The sequence below is a fragment of the Thermomyces dupontii genome (assembly GCF_041956625.1).
Source record: "Thermomyces dupontii strain NRRL 2155 unplaced genomic scaffold VTN31scaffold_11, whole genome shotgun sequence".
Lineage (NCBI taxonomy): Eukaryota > Fungi > Ascomycota > Eurotiomycetes > Eurotiales > Trichocomaceae > Thermomyces > Thermomyces dupontii.
Window position 1 is genome coordinate 112,193 of NW_027192317.1, and position 20,748 is coordinate 132,940.

General features: G+C 53.1%; 8 protein-coding genes across 8 annotated transcripts; 3 read left to right on the top strand and 5 right to left on the bottom strand.

The window, feature by feature from the left end:
- Positions 1-311: 311 nt before the first annotated feature.
- On the bottom strand, positions 312-1,760 carry VTN31DRAFT_2109 (uncharacterized protein; the record flags this gene model as incomplete). Its single annotated transcript, XM_069402241.1, has 1 exon — positions 312-1,760. One exon carries the CDS (start codon positions 1,758-1,760, stop codon positions 312-314), a length of 1,449 nt encoding a protein of 482 aa, XP_069257205.1.
- A 481-nt stretch (positions 1,761-2,241) lies between these two features.
- On the bottom strand, positions 2,242-3,704 carry VTN31DRAFT_2110 (uncharacterized protein; the record flags this gene model as incomplete). The annotated part of the gene is made up of 2 exons (XM_069402243.1): positions 2,242-3,623; positions 3,674-3,704. The coding sequence occupies 2 exons, from the start codon at positions 3,702-3,704 to the stop codon at positions 2,242-2,244; spliced, it is 1,413 nt and encodes a 470-aa protein (XP_069257206.1).
- Positions 3,705-4,632: 928 nt separating this feature from the next.
- On the bottom strand, positions 4,633-5,983 carry VTN31DRAFT_2111 (uncharacterized protein; the record flags this gene model as incomplete). Its single annotated transcript, XM_069402244.1, has 2 exons — positions 4,633-5,355; positions 5,408-5,983. 2 exons carry the CDS (start codon positions 5,981-5,983, stop codon positions 4,633-4,635), a joined length of 1,299 nt encoding a protein of 432 aa, XP_069257207.1.
- A 759-nt stretch (positions 5,984-6,742) lies between these two features.
- On the top strand, positions 6,743-7,956 carry VTN31DRAFT_2112 (uncharacterized protein; the record flags this gene model as incomplete). The annotated part of the gene is made up of 2 exons (XM_069402245.1): positions 6,743-7,020; positions 7,083-7,956. 2 exons carry the CDS (start codon positions 6,743-6,745, stop codon positions 7,954-7,956), a joined length of 1,152 nt encoding a protein of 383 aa, XP_069257208.1.
- Positions 7,957-8,636: 680 nt separating this feature from the next.
- VTN31DRAFT_2113 (uncharacterized protein) lies at positions 8,637-10,369 on the top strand (the record flags this gene model as incomplete). The annotated part of the gene is made up of 5 exons (XM_069402246.1): positions 8,637-9,002; positions 9,082-9,548; positions 9,606-9,723; positions 9,779-9,957; positions 10,021-10,369. 5 exons carry the CDS (start codon positions 8,637-8,639, stop codon positions 10,367-10,369), a joined length of 1,479 nt encoding a protein of 492 aa, XP_069257209.1.
- A 3,000-nt stretch (positions 10,370-13,369) lies between these two features.
- Positions 13,370-14,574, bottom strand: VTN31DRAFT_2114 (uncharacterized protein; the record flags this gene model as incomplete). The annotated part of the gene is made up of 2 exons (XM_069402247.1): positions 13,370-14,447; positions 14,498-14,574. 2 exons carry the CDS (start codon positions 14,572-14,574, stop codon positions 13,370-13,372), a joined length of 1,155 nt encoding a protein of 384 aa, XP_069257210.1.
- Positions 14,575-16,734: 2,160 nt separating this feature from the next.
- Positions 16,735-19,081, bottom strand: VTN31DRAFT_2115 (uncharacterized protein; the record flags this gene model as incomplete). The annotated part of the gene is made up of 8 exons (XM_069402248.1): positions 16,735-16,935; positions 16,997-17,547; positions 17,599-17,980; positions 18,039-18,311; positions 18,372-18,665; positions 18,720-18,795; positions 18,867-18,954; positions 19,015-19,081. 8 exons carry the CDS (start codon positions 19,079-19,081, stop codon positions 16,735-16,737), a joined length of 1,932 nt encoding a protein of 643 aa, XP_069257211.1.
- A 276-nt stretch (positions 19,082-19,357) lies between these two features.
- Positions 19,358-20,627, top strand: VTN31DRAFT_2116 (uncharacterized protein; the record flags this gene model as incomplete). The annotated part of the gene is made up of 3 exons (XM_069402249.1): positions 19,358-19,629; positions 19,688-19,824; positions 19,879-20,627. The coding sequence occupies 3 exons, from the start codon at positions 19,358-19,360 to the stop codon at positions 20,625-20,627; spliced, it is 1,158 nt and encodes a 385-aa protein (XP_069257212.1).
- Between the last annotated feature and the right edge of the window lie 121 nt (positions 20,628-20,748).

Genomic DNA, 20,748 nt, shown 5'->3' on the forward strand with positions numbered 1-20,748 from the left:
AGGTTACGGGCATGGATTCGGGCCCATTTCAAAGGTCCTGAATGGATTTGTTTTCGTGTCTTTATCTTGCGTTTCGTCCTAGCTGGCGGGATTTGGACGCGTTGCTGAGTATACTTATGTGTCCTCTCTATTCCTTATTGTGTTTAGTTGAAACCCAATTTCTAGTTTGATAATTATTTTTTTTTTGGTTTGGTTGATTCTACAGATGAGGCCGTCGGCCAAAGCGCGCCGGCTGATCTTATTACACGAGAGCGCTGGTCAAGGAACTAACGATGCACAGTGGAAGAAAAAAAAAAAGGAAACAAAGTTGATCAAATCTCAGAAATCGCCGGATCGACTCGAAGAATCACCCTACCGGGCATTCCTCTCTTCTTCTCCGCATCGACGAGCGCTTCCCGCCCATCGATCAAGTCAAAGACGGGAACGTTGCAAAGCGGCCGGATATCCCCGCGCTCGGCATAGCGCGAGATGGCGGCGAGATGGCGACCATTGGGCTGGACCTTGACGTGCTCGGTGACGATCCCCCGGGCTTGGGCCTCGGCGCGCATGTCCCGCTCGGAGGGTTTATCCGGGTACGCCGAGTGCGGCTGATTGAGGCCGATGATGCGCCCTTTATCCTTGAGGACGACGGGCGAGTGCAGCATGCGGCGGGTGGCGCTGCTGCCGGGGCCCGAGCAGTCAATAGCCACGTCGACGGGGTCCCAGCCGTTCTCGCGGAACGCCTCCGCGATATCCGTGCGGGTTGTGCAGGCGTCGAACTTGCAGTTGCCCTGGCGCAGGGCGTCCAGGTCGGCGGGCTCGCCCGTGACGCAGATCCAGACGGCGCTCTCGTTGGGGCCCTTCCCGCCCATTAAGTGGTGCGAGAGCGCCGGGAAGAAGGTTGGAACGTTGAACAGGTTGATCACCTGGCGACCGACCTCTGTGCCGCCGGCGTTGGTCACCAGCACTCGCAGCGGGCCGTCCGAGGGGCGGTTGCACTCCCCGTCGTCCGAATCAAACCCGGCGTGCACGAACAACGCTTGCCACGCCATCAGCGTCGCCAGCGGCAGCGTCGCCGCCTCCGCTGCGGACAGGTTCCGCGGCTTGAGCGCTAGCTCCTTCTGCACGGCCAGCGTGTACTCCGCCGCGGCGCCGTGCCCTCCCTCCGCGACGTCAGCCGCGTCGGTGTCGCCGTCGCGCTCGTCGCTCCTGTCGTCCCGGCACCGCAACAGTCCAATCACCTCATCCCCAACCTTAAACGCCGGCCCCGCCGCCGTCTGCTGATCCTCCGTCGGCGTGCTGATGATCTTCCCGCAAAACTCCCTCCCCGGGATCGGCCCCCTGAGGTCCGGCCCATCCGCGACAACAGCCGCATCCTTGCTGGGCGGATTGCGGTATTTGTTCCCCATCCGAGCCATCGCCCGGACCTCCCCCACGCAGACCCCGGCCGCGAGCACTTTAACCAGGTACTGGCTCGGCGTCGGGATCGGCGTCGGCACCGCGCTGTCAAATTCCAGCAGCGCGGGCCCACTACGAGGCCTCTGTCCCAGGTTCCCCTTTTCTTCATCCTCGTCATGCATACCCCTTGGCAGCCGCAGCGCCTGCATCCTTTCGGGAACGTTTGTTTGTTCCGACATCTTTTCGCCGCTGCCGCTTTCGTCCCCTTCGTGCTCTTGTTGTAATTCCGAGGCTTCGTCGACTCGGTGGATGTGTTCTCTGTAGTGAGGTGTGCGATGGTGGTGTCGATGACCAAAGGGTTTGTAGCCGTAGCGGACGGACATGGCAGGATTTCTTCCAGCAGTTCGTCTTCCAAAAGATTATTCCCAAATTCCCTGTCAGACCAAAGTCAGCATCCCTGGTAGCTCTCCCTTCTTCATATGACGCAATGTAACTCCAATATCTACCCGCAACTTCAAGGATCGACAGGACACCCACCGCAGATTACACCAATGGACCAATGTATGCTCAAAGAATACAATTGATATAAGAAACTAGCAATAAAGGCAGGGTCGCTCCTGAATTACAGATATAATGTAGTCATGGTTCCGTCCGTTCTGGCGGACATACACGCCATCCCCCCCGCAGCATTGCCGCACTCTGACGTCGACCTTCGATGTGATCTCATCCCGCCACGTCGTAGAGAGTCACGGCCGTAGGATGGGGTTAATAATATGCGGGCGTTGGGCGGATCGTTGCGAACAAAATATCACGTTGGTGAGGTTCGGAATCAATGTCCGCCATGTAAAAAGCACATAAGTTCTCCTACTTCGTGACATGGTTCTCGTCCACCGTCTCGGCCAGTTTTATGATCTGCCCGTGGAGTCCGCTGGGATCTTCAAACACTGTCCACACATGCTCTGGGATGCCCTCGAACGCTTGCTCGAACCGTTCGGGAGCATTTTTCGCTTCCATGTGCGGGATATCGACCACTTTGCGGATGAAGATGGCCTGAATCCACCCAGGGTACTTGCGATACAGCTCCGCGTAGGACTCTGGGTCGCTCTGCGTCGAGTCCCCAATGCAGATCACCTTGCGGCGCGGCAGCCAGCTGTGCACCTTGTCCAGGCGGTCCGTCTTGTAGGCCTGCGTGCCCATGCTGTATGATTTGAGAAACCCGCCGAGACTCTGCCACGAGTTCTCCCGCAGAATCATCGGGCCCACGGGGTAGTGTTGGCGCAAGAAGCCGCGTAGGAACTGGTAGAGGTTGTACGGCGAGGCCGAGATGTAGACCCACGCGGGGTGCAACGCGCGATCGATGCGTCCGTAGAGCTCCGGCATCCCCTCGACGGGCTTCGGCTCCTCGACAAACGTGCTGCGCAGGATCCCGCCCGCGTCCGACGTCATGGTACTTTTGATCGAGTCGTCAATGTCCGAAACCACCAGCCAGCCCTCGGGATGCGCAAAAACCGTCTCCATCGTCGTCACGTCTTGTTCCTTTTCCCATCCAACGAGGTGCGAACTGGCGCGCGCCCGGTCGGCCACGTCACGGTGCCTTCCCAGAGACACAGTCTGACTGACGATCCCATGCGAGTTGGCCGGCCCGAGCGAATGCGTCTGTACCGCCCCAATACCACCACCACCACCACCACCATTACCACCCCTGGGCATGTGCGTCCGAAGCCTCATCGTGCGCGCTGGTGCAATCGGATGTAGAAACGGCTGCAGGCGCTCGGTGACGCGCTGCCGCACCTCAGCGTCAGCCCCGAGCTCCCCATCCAGACCGATCGCGTCCGCCACCGCCGCAACGTATCGAGCCAGATCGTGGTTGCCATCGACAAACACGCAGGACACGACCTCCATCAGCCACGGTTGCGACTCCCATTGAAGATGCTGATGTTGACCGGCGGGCGCGATCGGCCGATAGGCAATGTTGTCGAACAGCCAGACAATGTGCTCTCGCCGATCCACCGGTTGCGCCAGCGGGTTCTTGCGCCGCAGCAGGTTCAATGCGGTGCGCAGGAGCCCAGAGTATCGTCGAATGCTTCGGGAGGGCAGTTCTCGCTCGACCTGGACAAAGTCCCCCGCCACCCGTGACTTGACCTCCAGAGCCGACTCTTGTGTTTTCTGCCGGTGCGTTTCCATCATTGTGACTAATAGTCGTTGCTGCGCGGGAGGTAGGAGACGGGGAATGGTCAAACCGGCTCCTTGGACCCTTTTTAACAAGAGTCCAGTCCTTAAGGGGAAGGTTTCCTACCCTGTGCGCGGCGTACAAACATAGCCGCCATCTCGCACAACCAGTGTGCCTCAAGAGTCCGTGCTGGTCGATCATGTGAGTTCACTGCCAGGGCAGAGCATGCCTGTCCTGGTGACGATCAGACACGGAACGCTGCAGGGACAAATCACAGGGCATGGGACGCGTGCCGATAGGATCACTCGGCAAAGTCAGAGCGACATCGACCAGGTACTGCCTGAATTCACACAGTTAGGAGCTGGACCTGCTTTGGCCCTGAACTCAGTGACAGGCCATTGACTCATGATCGTCTTTGGGGCTCTGCATTCTGTGACTCACTGCAGAGTTTGACTTTGAGCTCTGTGTTGATCTGTGCCCTTCAACAGTTGATGCTGAGCGTGATAGGAGTGGTCGACTGAACACAAGGCCTAAGAGAAAGCAACTACAGAATTTCCGCGATTCACACGGCAAATTCATGGTCCTACCAAGGGTTCCCTTCGTAGTCAATCACGTGTCTAGTCGACCTTTGTTAGCTCATTAGGGCTAACACCGCATCAGTGACATTACAGATCACATGCCCCTCCGCGAGGCCTCTACGAGACTACTACTCGTAGCTCGAAGATGTACAGTCGTGTGGATTTATATCTAAAGAATAACATGCTGGATTGGTGACGGCCATGCCAGGACCATCGCTACCGCTGACAGCTGAGGCTGCTAGAAGTGATGTGTTTGACGGCACCATGAATACTAGTCCCAAGGCTGTGGTACGAAAGCTCTTTGTTGAACTACTAGTAGTACCTATGTAATACCTTGGTGGTCATTAATCAAGAGTAATCACGAGGAAAATTCTGGCATTAAATACAATAGTGAGACAGGTATCAGAAGATCATCCAAACTGACCATCATGACCATGTTGTATATGCAGATGCCACTAGCCTGTTCCATTGTCCCAAGTTTGCGACAAGGTCTGACAATTCCCCCAATCATATCCATGTCTTGATCTTGCGCTCCTTTTCCACAGCTGACTTGCCTTCGTATTGGACCGGTCGAGACGACAGTCGAGCATCTTTGGGAAACTCGTCCGTGGGAGACGAGTACGGCGACGGTAGGCTTTTCTTCACCTCCTTGCCTGCAACCTGGGTGCTTGTGCTGGGCGAAGATGCAGCGACCAGCTGTGCAATCTTCTCGTGCAGAGCGATGATTTCTGTATCTTTTTCCTCGAGAAGTTTGTTGAAGTGTTTCTCATCTTTCTTGTAGCCCTTGACGTCCTTCTTGAACAATCGGATCTCTTGCCGGTACTGGCGGACCTTGGCTTCCAGGGTGGCATTCATATACTCCAGTTCGACGACGCGGAACTGCAGCGCCGCAAGCTCGCTGGTGTAGAAAGTGCAGTGGTGGCAACAGCAGGAAGTGCACGAGCGCTGTGAAGAGCGGTCGTCTTCTTTTCCAGGGACGGGAACGGGACAATTCGCGAGTTGCGATGGGCTGACCTGGTTATCTGGAGATTTTTCGTTGTCTGTTGCCTTGACGACGCTCGTGGTGTTATGACCCAGAGTGACAGGCGACGAATGTTGCTTCTCAGTGTCTTGGTTATTGGCCTCGATATTGGTACTCCGTTCCTGACTCGATAGAGCCAGGTGTGCAACTTTTCTAGGAACGGGCGATAGGCGTCCGTTACTATCAGTAAATGTCACTGAAGCAGTCTCCTGGCAAACAAACCGTCAGCAATTGAATTGGAAATATTTTAGAATTCCATACCTCGTTTGGCGGCCTGGGGTCCTCGAAAGAGGGTTTAACTACCTGACTCCCGTCACCATCCGACACCGTCGTCGTGATACTTCCATTCCGAGAAGGACTTCGCCATTCTTGCCAGCTTCCACCGTCCAACTCCGTCAAGCCCAACCCTGATTTGGCAGTTTTCGATGTCTCCACTGTGGACGTCGCGGCATCTGGAGCATCAAAACTAAAGCTGCCTGGCAGTTCCACATAGCGCTTCGTTTTCAACTCTACTGAGCAACCACTGGAACTTTGCGCTTTCCGCTCCTCACTGGTCCCCGGTATGGAACTCAACGGCTCTCTGAGGGCGGGATGCATCTTCTCCTGCACGGGAGACGGACTTCTGCCGTCGGAAGACGCGTCTGAGCTTATTGGGGTCACCGGTGTCACAGTCCGCTGGACAGGCGACGTGTGAGTGTTGTTGATGAGAACATTTCCAGACTCTAGACAGATGATGACTTGCGGAGTGTTGTTCTTTGGGATCCGACGAGCATTCGGTAAGTTGCGCTCGCTTTTGCTGCTGGTGAATATGTCACTGATGTAATCCAGTGACTTCATGCTTTTCCTTTGCTCAACCAAGTCAGTCTCGACGGTGATGGCAACAAAGCAACCGTGATATGACGATTCCCAAATTAGTGACAGAACGGTGGACTCTGATGATGAACAATGAATTGACTCGGGCGTGACCATCTATATAGTAGTCTTTCTTTTGTCCTTGCCGCCTTGACATTTTCGCCCCTCTCTTGAACAGGCTCGCAAATCGGGGCTCTGCAGTTCCGATATGACTCGTTCTGCGTTTTTCCTGCCAAAGAAAGTGTGCTTTGTCTTTGTATGCCCACTAAGCGCCCGGTGGAGCTGGCACATATGCATCTCCAAGTCTAACAAACAACCGAACATCATTCGCTTTGAGGAGACGATGACTCGAAACAAGGGAGTCGGCTAAGGCGCCTAGGTCGACACTTAGAGTTTAGTCGATGTCTTCCTGCATCTATTGTTAGCATGATAAGGCAGATTGATCGCTGTTTATGCTACCAACGGCGAGATCTAACAACCTGATCATGCCAGTTCTCATCATAGTAGTGTCGAAAAGGCACACACAAATTAGGGCCGATTGAGTTTCACGTGACCAGGTGTCTTCAGTTGGCCTGAGCGCCTGACGCGAACGCGTCAGCATGCTGCGAATGCTGCTTGACATGGGTCAAAGATGATGATCCCAAGACTCTGCGAAGCCATCAGTGTCTGCGTCGGTGAATCGGGCATGTTAATTGATGTAATTGAGGTTCCCTATACAGAATCTGACCGGACCATGCAAGGACCATGGACGAATTCAGTACAAGTACTAGTACTCTGGACGAGGAGCTCTTGGTCCGCAGGTTGCGATATCAGCGACGTGATTACACGGACGGAGTTATCTGGACTCTCGAGTCGCCATACTGCAGAGTTGACTTCACGGAGAGGCCCTCAGCCGGAGCCGTAACGCTCAAACACCTGGCTTTGAAGCGGGCATTGTACGACCAGCGACTGCTGACGAAAGAACACTTTGCATCAATACCATGGCCAATTGCGAAGGAAACGTGGGAGTATTTGAAGAAGAGGTATATCACCTGGCATTCATTGATCATTTATTCGCTGGACATGGGCTTACATCATACTTTAGCGGGAGAAGGACGATGTATATGTGGATGACTTTTTGCTCCGTCTACGGCAAGGAGTTCGGAGCAATCTCTCCACATTGCAGGATGATTGCGGATGATAAACTCATTGTGGCAGGTCGCTATTATTGGGAGTTGATCACGAGTACTTCTCTGAGTTGGATGACTGCTCTCAAGGTCTGGACACATCACTTCTCCACGCGGCAGCTGGTGGAGATTGCCAATGTCAAGAATCTGATTGCTTTGGAGATTCTGACTCTCGACCCGCCACCCCTCAGTGGATGTAACGACTTCACAGATCGAGTTGTACGGGCCTGGAGTGAGATGGCCGAGACAACAAATGCATTTGAACATCTCTGGTTGTTGAAGCTATATGGTCACCACCAACTGACGCCCGCCACGTTCCGTTTCCTGGGCCGCATCCGCTCCCTCAAGGTTTGTGCTGTCGCGCGCTGTGATGGACTGTTGTCGGCAACTGCCATCAAGTATGCAGAGGAGTGCGGATGGTCCGTGTATGCTACTGGGTCGCGAGTTACGAAGCCATACGATTTCAAGATGAATAACCGGCGGACTTTGAGAGATCGCAATCTTTTGGAATGGGAGATCGACGAGCCTTGGAAGATGCTTGCAACTTCTGTGCCGGAGGATACACCATTGTTGGAATTCTCAGTCGGACAGTATGATGACAGTTGGAACCGAGAGCCGCTCAAAGTGGTTGTTTTCCGCCGTGACGATCATAAAAGCGATAACCAGGGCGATGGGTCAGAGAAGAAAAGAAAGAGCGATTCCACATCTGGTGATCCCGAACGATCGAAAAAGCCGGTCATGAGAAGTTCCAGAACGAAGGACTTGTCCGGACTTCTGTCGGAGTTTGTCTGAGATACAGTTGCCACCACTGGAGACACAATGCTGCTTCAGACGACCAGCAGCACATGGAGACAACGGCAGTTATCCGATAGGGGAACGTCGCTTTTAGATTCCTTCATATCAGGTTAGGGTTATGGCTTTCGGCCGAAGTACTTGCACATAAGCTTCTTGGCTAACTGATGATTCGACACGGGGCGAGCAGCCTCAAGATGCTCAATGCCTTTGATAAGATCATTAGCGAACTCTTCAAAGTGACATTCGGATATCGTCATCGCATGATCGTAGTCGACGGATGCCAAGAAAATGTGCCCGGTGTTGACTGAGAAACTTAAACCAATCAGAAGACGTTAATAGAGCTCGGATGCTAAATTAAGTTTTGCCAAGTATTTTACTAGCCAACTTTGGATTAGTGTAAACGCGACTACGAATGGGCACACGCTAGCGCTTCTTGGCACTAGCTTTGATTGGATCGTCTACTGCAATTCTTTGCAAATTGCAAACGATTTGAACGAAATTTCTAAGCGCGGGACGAGCCGTGATCCTCGACCAAATCTCCACTCGGTGGTGACTCGACCATTCCCTCATGAATTTGCCGTCCATTGCTCTCCCAGTTTCCCAGAAACTGTCGAAGTCGGCTTTTCCAGCATTTCTGTCTGTCATCGAAACCATACCCGCTCGAATCGCCGACGATCATGGCGGGGCAAGGTCTCCCCGGTGAGGCCGCAGCAACCTCGTCGCCCCGGTCCAGCTTTGAATCGCGTCCGCCGACGCATTCGCGTCAGCACTCCCTTCGTCTCTCGCACATGTCGACGACGTCCCCCCATCGACAAAGCTTTGCCGAGAGTCTCCGCGGGATGCCGCAGTCGCCCCGGGCACGGCGTCAGCCGTCCTTGACACAAGCTGCCATTCAAGGGTTGATTGACAATCCTCCCGTGCGGAACCCGGCAGACCCGGCGTTCGTGGGCAGGGACTGGAGACAGATTGCCATTGGCGAATTGGTGAAGCCACAGGATCTGCGGTTTGTGGAGGTTGACACGGGGATTGAGGAGGCTACAAATGTCCGTACTCGGTTGCTCGGCCGATCCTTACGATGCAAAACTTGTTTTTCGACAACACTAAGCTTAGATTGATCTTTAGATCCTGGTTGAAAGCGAAGCTCCGGTGTTGCTGATTCGTGAGACGGCCGACTCGAATGCGGCAATTGGCACGTTTGATTACAATGACCTCAACGCGTACCTGCTGCTGGTGGTCGGCTTGACCAGGCCCAACGAGTCACAATTGACGTCGTTCGAGGAGGTTGTTCAAAAAGCAAGAGAGGGGGACAAGATTCCGCTCAAGGCGATCAAGGATCTTTGTCCCAAAGAACCTCTGACCACGTTGCCGGCGTCGGCCAACCTGAGGGCGGCCGTCGAGACGTTTGGCAGCGGGGTGCATCGGATCGTGGTAGTCAAAGACGGCAGCAACGAAGTCGTCGGGGTCGTCAGTCAGACAAGGCTGGTGAAGTTTTTGTGGGAGAATGGACGCAGTTTTCCTATCATTGACCAGCTATACCCGCTGTACCTCAAGGATCTGGGGATAGGCTCACAGCGGGTGATTTCCATCCAGTGAGTGTGCGCGCGGCGTCATTGCAGGTCGGCTTTGCTGATGATGATCGTCCCCAGCGGTGACAAGCCGTTATTCCAGGCCCTGCAGTTGATGAACGACGAGGGAGTTTCGTCGCTGCCGGTGCTTGACCATCAATCCAATGTGATTGGCAATATTTCTACGGTTGATGTAAAGGTAAGGATGATCAATCGTTCTTTCTTTCTTCTCGAAGCGGTACTAATGATTGCAGCTTCTGACCAAGTCCTCATCGCTACCGCTGTTGCAAGATACTTGTATCCACTTTATTTCCGTCATTTTATCCTCTCGAGGGCTGGAGGACGGCAAGGACTCGTTCCCGGTGTTCTATGTCACACCCAACTCGACTCTGGCACACACGGTAGCGAAGATGGTAGCGACGCGATCGCATCGGTAAGACTTGGACATGGTCTGGAGACTCTTGAAGGTGCACGGTTTGCTGACTGAATCGACCAGGCTCTGGATCACCGATCCCCAGGCCTCGTCGGGACCTCCTACACCAACACATTCGTCGACACACATTGCTGCGACGACCAGCTGTCCTGGATCATCAACGGCGCGGGAAAGCAGCCAGAACCACCCACCGCCTCACCTTTCTATGCCGTCGTCTATCTCCGGGGCAGGCGTCTCTGGGCGTCTTGTCGGGGTCCTCAGCCTCACGGATATCCTGAACCTGTACGCACGGGCGAGCGGCCTCAGTCCGGCGGACCCAGCAGAGACCCGCAGCCGGCGGCGGCGCAGCAGTAGTTCCAGCGTGAGCGTGCGGCGAAGCGGCGATATTGCGCGGGAGATTGGGCTTCGATAATTCTCGGGATGGGGTGGACAGTTTATTACCCAACGTTACGATGTATGACACATTAGCTGTTTTGACAGATCACCGCTAATGTTTAGGTCAATGGACATACATATTAATGGAGGGATACAATAATCAGGCTAAGGTTGATCCATGGCGCTTGAACTGCCGGTATATACTTGGGTGCAGGCATGGAATTCAGGCCGAATGGAGTGCTCCGGCAAGCTGGCAAGGATTCAATTTTCTAGCACCGTTAATTCCATCAACCAGGGCAATTTGACATGGATGTTCTAGAGTCAAGATGCTAGACAAGGATTATGGAAGCCGGTCCTTTACAATCCAGTTCCAGAGTGTTGCTTGCATCAAGTTCGATTTTCCATTTCAACCTGTCGCATTGCGGATCTTCACACATTCTGGCCTTGTCGCTTGTTCATTCGCCGACAGACAAACCCCCAGGACTTTTCAACAAACCTGGCTTTGAACTTGACCCATCCTCCCTCCAAAGCTTGGAAAAACCCACCTGCTCACCATGGGGTTATCATTGCTGATTGGTTTCTTTGCCTTGGAATGTCCCTGGTACATTGTCTTCAGTACAGAGTCCCGAGGGTGGAACAAGTACCTTGTACTGTCTAGCAAGGTCCAGGTTTCTCTTCCATCAGACCAGGCCGTTATGACAATACCTAGGTTATTTGTTTCTTGGGAAACGTATGCTTGATAATGCTTGTCTTTTGATGGTGTGCTCTTTTCAAGATTGATTGGATGGATAGGTAGATTGATCGACCCGCATGTTGTCTTTTTTTTTTTAAACCGCTTGACGTGCCGCCGTTTAAAGCGAGAGCTCCCGACTCGCCGATATCCGACAATCCGACGTCGGCCCTGGCATTGTACATTTTACATTCAGTTACTGTACTAGCGATTGGTGGTTGACACTCGCCTGGTGACTCGTGAGGGAGAGCCGGAGAGGAGCCTCGCCAGGTCTTTCTTGGTTGGAGTCCAACCATCCCCAGCCATTTTATATTTTGGCCACCCTCTCGCCCGATTCCGAGGTTAAGCTTCAATTGTTTGCCGTTTGCCTCCCCCCATTTTCCCTATACAATTCATTACAGTAGTTATCAATAGAAAATAATAATAATAATTTCGAGCTGTCAGGTGTCCAAAACTTCTTGGCCTGGCTCGTGCGTGATAGTTCTCCGTACGCTCCGTAGTTAAGTCCGGACCTGCAGGGAGATAACTACGAGCAAGTACTCGGATATTTCATCCTTTGACCAAAATCCCCCTTAGCCCAACCAGAAAGAGTAGCCGGTAATTCCGTACACTGTTCCAAATAGGAAAACGGTGCAAGATTCTGCAGTGCAGACTGCAGAGCCTCATCGAGTCCCCGATCGCCAATTTACTACTACTAATTCTATTGCTTATCAATCCGTATTTACCGTATAAGAGCTCACGGCTGAAAAAAATACAAGGCTTAGCTTGCATATTCAGGAGGCTCTACTGTAAAAGCTAGGCCTATTCCAGTACTTGAAGGGTTCCATTGCGGAGGAACTTTGTCCCAGCACCAGCAGAGCGGTTGCACCTATTCAGCCTAGTGATTAGGCACACACACACACACACACACACACGCACACAAGCAGACAAGTTATTAGAGGCTGAAGAATGAACTGTACATGCATATGTAGCCTAACCCCGTCCATCGGTCTGGGCCGTCTAAAAAATCCTCCGTCGGGCGTTCGGGGGAGTCGCTACTTTTACTAGTCCCAGCATTTCTCATTCTCAGCTTTTCTTCCAAGCTACCTTTTGCCAAGCTAAAAACCGACGTCAAAACTAGTCCAAAAATAGACTAGTCAGAGGATACTCATCATGAGCATGATTGGATAATATTTACCCCGCGTCAAACTCACTAAACTTGATGGGGAATGGATCGTCTAGATAAGGTTTAGTTGCAGCAACTCTGTCTGCACTCTTTTTTCCTCAAGGTTACTAAGAGAGAAGTACTTCTGTATTCTCCGCATCTCTTCATCCAAAGCTTCGAGCTGAAATATGAAAAGGGGGCTTGTTTGATTGATCGATTGAAGGTTGTGTAGCAATGCAGTAGTGGTTTGGAAATGCTTTAGCCCCCTTCTTTTTAGAGCAGACTATTGAATTATTAAGACTTTTTGTGGCTGAATCAAGCTTGACAGACAGTATTCTCTAGTGCGATGGTTTATTGTATGGAGTATTAGTAGTAGCGGGGGTGGCGGATGAATTTCATACCCGTCTTTTGCTGCTTGACAGTCTAATTGTGGTTTCCAAGGGAAAAAAAAAAAAAAAAAAAAGAAACGTGCGACAGCTGGCTTGTTTGACTTGTCCGACTTTAATTGATTGCCTACTTGGTACTCCGTAGTTTAGCGGATAAGGGTATTCATCGGGATAACTAGAAGCTGACCAAGCTGTTGTGAGCAAAGGGGAGCACTCCCGCAGCTAGAGTAGTAACTATTCAAGGACAAGCTTGAAATCTCAAGCCGTCTGTCTGGCCAATGAACCCCTTTCTTCCCCCTTCGAGAGACTCTCTGAAATCCAGTTCGTTTCGAGTTCAGTCGAATTGGAATGATTAGCCGATTGCCGAGCCCTGAGAACTAGTAGTAGTAGCTCGTTCTTATCGAGAACTCTACCATGGTTAGAAGTTCTGAAAGCTCCTCGTCCGGCTCAACGCCCGGAAGCGGGGTCAGCGATCGATACTACATCGAAACTACGTGTAAACTGGAAGAGTGCCTGCTTTGAGAAGTTACTGTATGCTCATTAGAAATCAAATAGCCGTGTTCCTGTCGATTAGATCCAGCCATGAAACACAAATCATGAGACCAGATGAGAATTGGTACTAAGTACTGTAAGCAAACAGCCCGCAAAATTCGGGTATCTATTCTTATCGCAATCTCCCCGACTCCCAACTCCCTCAACGCCCAATGGACGTCTTCCTCCGTGAGTGGTAGCAAATTCAACGGCTGACCGAGTTACCCTGGGGCACCGCTCAGCTCATCAAACCCCCAGCGCCGACGTGTCCCACAGCGAACTCATCCACGACTGGCCGCCAAGGCCCCGGGCGTAGCGCGTAAACTCGTCCAGGTCTGGGTCCTGCCCTGGTGCGCAGCACATCATTGTGGACGCCGTAGTATTCGCTTCGGGCAACCACTCCCCAGAAGCCGAGGAGAAGGAGCCCGTCGTGGACTGGTACGCGGAGGAACCGCCGTCTTCACCGCCAGGTCCCGTCGACGACGATCCAGCCGTCATCGGCGGCGGAGATTCCCAGTCTGCCGGAGTCGTTGGCGGCAAAGTCGTAGCGACCATCTCATCTGCCCGGGTGGGCTCCGACTTGGCGCGATTGGCAGTAGCCGGTACTATTGTGTTGTTTGCGTCGTGGTGGGCCTGCACCATCAAGACGTCCGGCGCCGAGGCGAGACGCTGCCGCGACGGGTGTTCCAGCCCCGACGGCAGTGCGTGATGGATCATCTGTGGCGAGGGGACACTTTGACTCCATGCGAGGATGGATGATGTCTGATAGAGTCCGTTGGACATGTCCGGGGTAGTCGACATGTATCCCGGTAGTGCTGGATGCGATGTGACAGCCGCATAGCCAGCAGGTGTATAGGACTGGGCGTAGTAATCCGAGGCACTGCTCGTCGGCGGCGAGGTCCAGCCCATCGACGCCGGAGTCATCGGCTCTGAGTACGACGCCGACGATGAAACGTCGAGGTGTCTCGGACTCGGCGCACCCGCCGCCGCCTTTTGCACGGCCCCTCGACTCGAGACCCGCGAGAAGGCGCAGCAAGGACGCTGGGCTGCCGGGTGCAGCGGACTGCCGTTGACGCCCAGCGCCATCAGCAGCTGCCGCCGGAACTCGGCCTCGAGGTCTTCGTTGTGGCCTCGCATGAAGAGCATGCGTTTCTCGTGGTAGCGCTCGTCGACCTCCTCGTACATGGCCTCGCTCTCGACAATTTCCCGGGTGATGTGCAGGGCCTTGCCCGTCCGCTTCTTGTGCAGCTGCGATGCCCGGTGGGCTGATTCCAGCCGGGCATCCAGGCTGCGGTCTTTGCGACGAGAGGCCGCAATAAATGCTCTGTTTCGGAGTCAGTATCGGACACCCAGGAACAAGGAGGAATGACGAACCGTTCTTGGTTCTCCTCCTTGGTGCGCACGACGGCGGCGAGGTCGGCATCGCCGTCTCGATTCACGGGTGTGGCCATGGAAATAAGGATAAAAGTAGAGTATTGAACTATGGATTGTAGTATTGTTGTAAGTCAGTGATGGTGGAAAAAAAGTCAGTGAACATACGAGGGATCGAGTAGTACTTAAGGACTCAGGGCGAGAACACAGCCCTTGTGCCTCTACGCATCCACTCTAGACACTGCCCTTCGTAACGTATCGACCTAGACCTTCCACTCGGGATGCCCAGAAGGGATTAGCTCTCCAGCCGTTGAACCATGGATGCTAATTCGGAGCCTGGAGCTGTAGGAGATCAGCGTTAGTACTCACACTTTTTTTTTTTTTCCATGACTACTACTACTAACTACCTTAGTAATAGTCTCGTATTTACTAGTATTCGATACCTAAAATACTCAAATCCTAGGGATTCGTCGTGATGGCTCCTCCGACTCGACGGTCGTTGGTCTAGAGCAGACATGGCCCAAATTGACTCGACCATAATTTTCCCGGAGTGTACCACCAATTCGGCATGTCTCCGAAACGTGGGAGTGCCATAAAGAAAAACAATTCATCTCATAATCCATTGTCTTCCAGCCAAAATGTTGCTTTTCTTCGTGGGGGCAATGGGGGTTGACGGGAAAAGAGATTCAGAGACAAAGAAAGAGGGCTTGGATTTGCCCAATCAGGCAATCAGAGTACCCAAAGCCTGCCAAGACTTTCAGTGCATAGGGCTGGCCGGATCGAGCCAATGGTGGGTCGGTGGGCAAGGGTCCAGGCTCCACAGGCCGTTCCGACACGATCATTGGTTGACCCCATGGGCACATGCAAAGTAAGAGGTTTGGCCGAACGGGGTGGATTGGCAAAAATATCCCTGTCACTTTTGAGTTTCTTTTCCTAGGAATAATCGAAGAGATTGAGCCGGTTTCACTGCCGAACTGATCTTATCAAATAACGGTCATTGGATTGCCCGATCGCCGGAACATGCAGGTACAGTACCGGCGTGGCTGGTTCTGGAGTCTGCTATTCATCGAGAATACAGTACTGTCAAGTGCTTGAATAATCTCCGAGTATGAGTACTCATACTGTACAGAGTACAGTACATACTCTGTATATGAATCCTTGGGCTCAGTGACGTCATCCACGTGACTTCTCCTCGGTCTGATCGGATCTGCAGATCTCCGCCCGTGCTGTCTGGTACTCCGTACAGTACTTAGAAAGTCACCATCCCCATCAGCCCAGCTGAACACTACTACTAATTCGTAACCCACACATTCAGACGTTCGCAGCAAACGACTAATAAGGACCACCACTGTCGTTCGTTCTTGAATCCAGCTCCAAATGTAGAAACGGAATGTAACATCAATATTGACTGAGCCTCATTCTGTTTTTGAGCCTCAGCTTTTTTTTTTTTTCCTGACTTACTACAATTGTGTTAGTTTCCAGTTCCCACTCAATTACTTGAGATCCCCTGTCCTGAGGAGAGAAAAGTGAGGTTGCCACCGAGGGTCCCTGTTCGACTCTTCGTCCCATGGGCAATCAGAGGTCAATTTCTCGTCAACCGGTCGATCGCATGTTCTTGTTGCTGTTGGGCCCGTGGTCCAACCATCTACGAGGACGAACAGGACGGAGTTCTGCAACGGCTACATAGTATCCATATTGCCACTGCTGTCTTCCCATCGACCGAACAACCGTCGGTGAACAAAAGTATATATATATATATATTCTGCCGTAGTGTTGGAGGAAACATCTTGCCTGAACAAAAACCATGGGTGATCAAAGCTAATTCACCAGAGAAACCCCGGTCTGAGCGCTCAAGAGGGAACGGAAACAGTATCCATGGCACAGTATTGGCACAGTAAAGCGAGAATAACCGAGTATCGACTACCACCATGACAAAGAAAAAGGGTCTTGTAGGTACCTTCTTGTCTTCCGGCTCTGGAATATCCTCCGTCTGCTATTTTTTCCATTCCATTTTTTTTTCTTCGATCTTATGTAACTCTGACAAGAAGCACAAATTTGATATCAGTCGCATGATCCACAGCTCCTCTTTCAGAACCTTAAAAAAAAAAATTCTGATTCTGATTCTGATTACAGTAGGTATATACTAGTGATTGCATTGCACCAGGCCAAAGATCAGTCATGCACACACACAGACAACACTCGTAGTACCATGTATCAACTCCATCAAGACCACACACAGGCTATGAGATCCCCAGTGGCGGAACCATGCCCTGATCCTCCTTCAGCACACCGCCAATGCGGTACGACACTTTGAATCGGATCTTGATCGAGTTGCCTTTGCCGGGAGGGACCCCGTCGATGGCCATGTCCTGCCGGATCCCGTTCTGTTGCAGCGGCGGGATATCGCGGCCAGACTGCGGCCGAAGTTGGAGAGTGTATGCCTGTCGAATTGGTGAGCGAAAATTGCGGGGAAAGAAAGGTAGAGAGTGTTTTTTTTATTACCTTTTCAACAGCAACTTGGAAATGCAGTTCCGTCAGAGGCTGCCCCGTTGCGTTGGAGAATAATGCCACGATCTGAATCTGGCGCTCATTCGTCACCGACCGCCGGGATGCGAAATCAATGGTAAGCGACGAGCTCAACACGCGAACTTGGTGCGTGCTCGGAAGAGTGTTCTCCGGCAGCGACGACGTAAACGACCATTCTTCGTCGCCATCCGACTCCTTGGTTGTGGTCGTAGTCGAAGCTTGCGCACTGGTGGAGGAAGCTGCCCCGCCCACGTCAAGTAGTGTCGACGTAGGGGGTGACACCTTTGGTTGCGGCGTTGAGGATTGCGGTGCTGCATGGAACGGCGACGATGCCCTCGAGCTGCCCGAGACAAGAGAGGCGAACGGATCCGCCGGCGGTGCGGGGGAACTCCGCTGCTGTGGCTGCTGCGTCGGGGCAGGAGTCGCAGACTGCGATACAGGTTCGGAGAGCGAACTCAGTACATCAATATTTCCCGAAGCACCTGCCGTCGACGGCGCCGGGCTAGAAGTTGCTGTAGCTGGAGTGTCTGCTCCTTTGTGAGCAATAGTTCTCCCCTTAAAGGATAAAGAGAACATACCGAACCCAAGGTTGACAGGACCCGGAGCCGGTCGGTCCTGGAACGACAATCCAAGGAGATCCTCTTCCAGAGAAGATTTTGTTGTTGCTGTAGTCGTCCCCTCAGCCGCACCGCCATTGGAGCTCGGCTCCGGATCAAAATCAATCAAGGACAGTTCATTATTTGCGTTCTTCGACACGCCCGTCGTTGTACCCAGCGTTCCCTTGGGAATGTTGGCAGCGCCCTCAAAGTCGCCCTTCTTGACCAGCTTGTATCGCTCGATCGTTCTCCGAATGCTGTCGTTGATCACCTTGAGCTTCTCGACCGCCTCCGTGTCTTCGGACTCCTCATCAATCATCTTTTTAATTTTCGGGTAGGCACTTTGTAAAGCATTGGCAAGTTCCTACAAATCCAAGTCAGCTTTGAGTGAAGCAAAATCGGCGGATGGTGGGTGTTCCAACCTCGAATACATCGCCATCTGCAATCTTGTCGCCCGGCTTGAGACTCTGCAGCATCTCCTCAAGCAGTTTAGCCTTTTGCTGGACGTAGGAAACCTCCTCGGCGGCCTTGGCCCGGTAGTCTGTTTTATTCTTGGTGTCGTATCCCGCCATCACCTTCATCAGTCGATTCGCCTCCCGCAGGTCTTCCGGCGTGCCTCGCCGAATCAACTCCTGCAGTTTTGCCGACTGCGCCTCTCTTTCTTCCTGCTCCAGCTCCTCCGCCGAGCGGAGAGTCTATACATCCCTCGTTAGCGAATCAGACTCCCAACGGCAGCTCCGCGCAGGGCTCCGTACTTCACTAGGGTTCAACACGGCGGCATCCTCCCGTCGAATCTGCGGAAAGCGGTATCCCTTGTACAGAAGCAGACGGTGCATATCCCGGATGAAGCCGAGGTCCTCCTTGTACCGCGAATGCTCGCATATCGTCTGACGCCATTCCTCGATCGACTCTAGAATCCGCTGCTGGACGCGCGAGAGGCGCGCGGGCGGCCGCTCGGGGAACCGGCGGACCAACTCATTGAGAAACTCCTTGGTGCTGATCTGTAAATGGAACGGATATCCGCAGTTTTTGACGCAAATGTCCAGCAGCTGGTTCCGTCAGCGGATGATATTCCGCGCGCGGGGGTGACTCGATCCACGTACAGCGAGCGCGAGGAGAGACACATTCTGATTCCGAGAATTGATCAACCGAACGATGGTAAGCGCCGCTTCTCGCGGTCTTTTTATTTTTGCGCAATCCCGTCAGCTTCCTGGTCCGCAAAGACCAGACCAGAGAGACCATAAACTCACGCATTGCCTTTCTTCGAATTGATCAGGTCGGCGACATCCAGATTCAGGGCTAGATTCGGTTCATAGAGTGAGGGATTACATGCGTCGTCTAGAAAACTCGCTCCGTTAGCTGTCTGGTAACACACGGTCACGGCATTTGGGCTCATACGGATTGCCCGCTGTAGCGGTGATAATGATGGATCAGCAAAGGAACCGAAGCGGTCCCTCGCCGCCATCCGAGCTGACGCGGCCTCCAGTTTGACGAAAAGAAAAAAAAGAAAAGAAATTAAAAATCAACAGAAAATGCACAAGAAATATTACACGTCAGGCAGCCAGGCCCAAACAGAAAGGGAGAAGCGGCGTTCAGATGGAGAACGGATTGCGGGCTTACGTTTATGAACGGCGTCCGCCTAAGATCCGCGCTTCTTGGGCCCCTCTTAATATGTAAACCCTTTTTGTCCCCCAATCTTATCAAAACCTCACCTTCAAATAAATCGCAATAAGTAGTCTTTATGGTCCGACACAAGAAAGACAACTTTGCTCGCGGCGGCAAGAAATTCTCGAATCCGCGCCACCGGCCACCGCCGCAACCGCGCCGTTACCAAAACCATGACGACCAGAGCGATTCGGAGGGCTCAGGGACTCCCGCGCGGCCGCCATTCAAGGCCGCTTGCTGGGATCTCGGCCACTGCGACCCAAAGCGATGTTCCGGCAAGCGGTTGATGCAGTTTGGTGTGATGCGCGAGCTGGCGATTGGGCAGCGGTTTCCGGGAGTGGTGATTTCGTACGCTCCCAAAAACCTTCCAAGTGTGGACGATGGCTAAATGAGGTGTTTTTTTCAGACCAAACGCAAAGCGAATCCTGTCGCCGGCCGACCGCGAACTGTTGGAACAACACGGCGCCGCCGTCGTCGAGTGTTCCTGGGTCCGGGTCAAGGAAGTGCCCTGGTCGCGCATTGGCGGTCGTTGCAAGAGATTATGTGCGTGCCTTTTTTCGACCACCTCACAGAATAAAAAACTCTAACCTGGCATAGTACCGTATCTCATCGCCGCAAACTCCGTTAACTACGGCCGCCCTTGGCGCCTCAACTGCGTTGAGGCTCTCGCGGCATGCTTCTACATCTGCGGCCACGAGGACTGGGCGCAGGAAGTCCTCAAACACTTCTCCTACGGCGAGGCCTTTCTCGAAATCAACGCGCAGCTGCTCAAACGCTACGCGGCGTGCGCCAATGAAGAGGAGGTGAAAAAGGCCGAGGAGCATTGGCTCGCCAAGATCGAGCGCGAATATAACCAGGACCGAGCGGATCGCGATGCAGACGATATGTGGAAAGGAGGGAATACGAACCGATTAGCAAGACCGGACTCGGGTGATGAGCAAGATGAAAACGACAAGGAGGGAGAAGATGAGGAGGAGGAGGAGAAAGACCCATTCGCCATTTCCGACGACGACGAGGATGACGAGGAAGAAATGGCAGAAATCCGTCGCAAGATCCTCAACTCCAAGTCATTCCAGCAAGAAACCGCCTCGCAACAAGACAAACCGCAGCTGGAGCGGATACCGCGACCATCTCCGCCGCATCCCACAAAGTTTCCCGACGAGTCGGACTCGGACGCCGCCGGGTCAGGCAGTGCCGACGACGAGGAGGAAGACGCCGCCTTTGACAAACTCATCGACGCGGCGCCCGTCACAGATCGAACGGGGATTCTGGCCAGACAGCGAAAATCGGCGACGGATTCGCTCGCGGCCTCATTATCGCGGACTGTTATATCGGCGAAGAAGTAATGGGACCCGCCTCCGTTGAGAATGATACAGGCGGAGGTGCTTTTTCCTCGCTGTTTCTTCCTTAGTGGGATGATCCCAGGTACCTCCTAGGTACCTTAGTATAGTACCTTCATCCGACGTG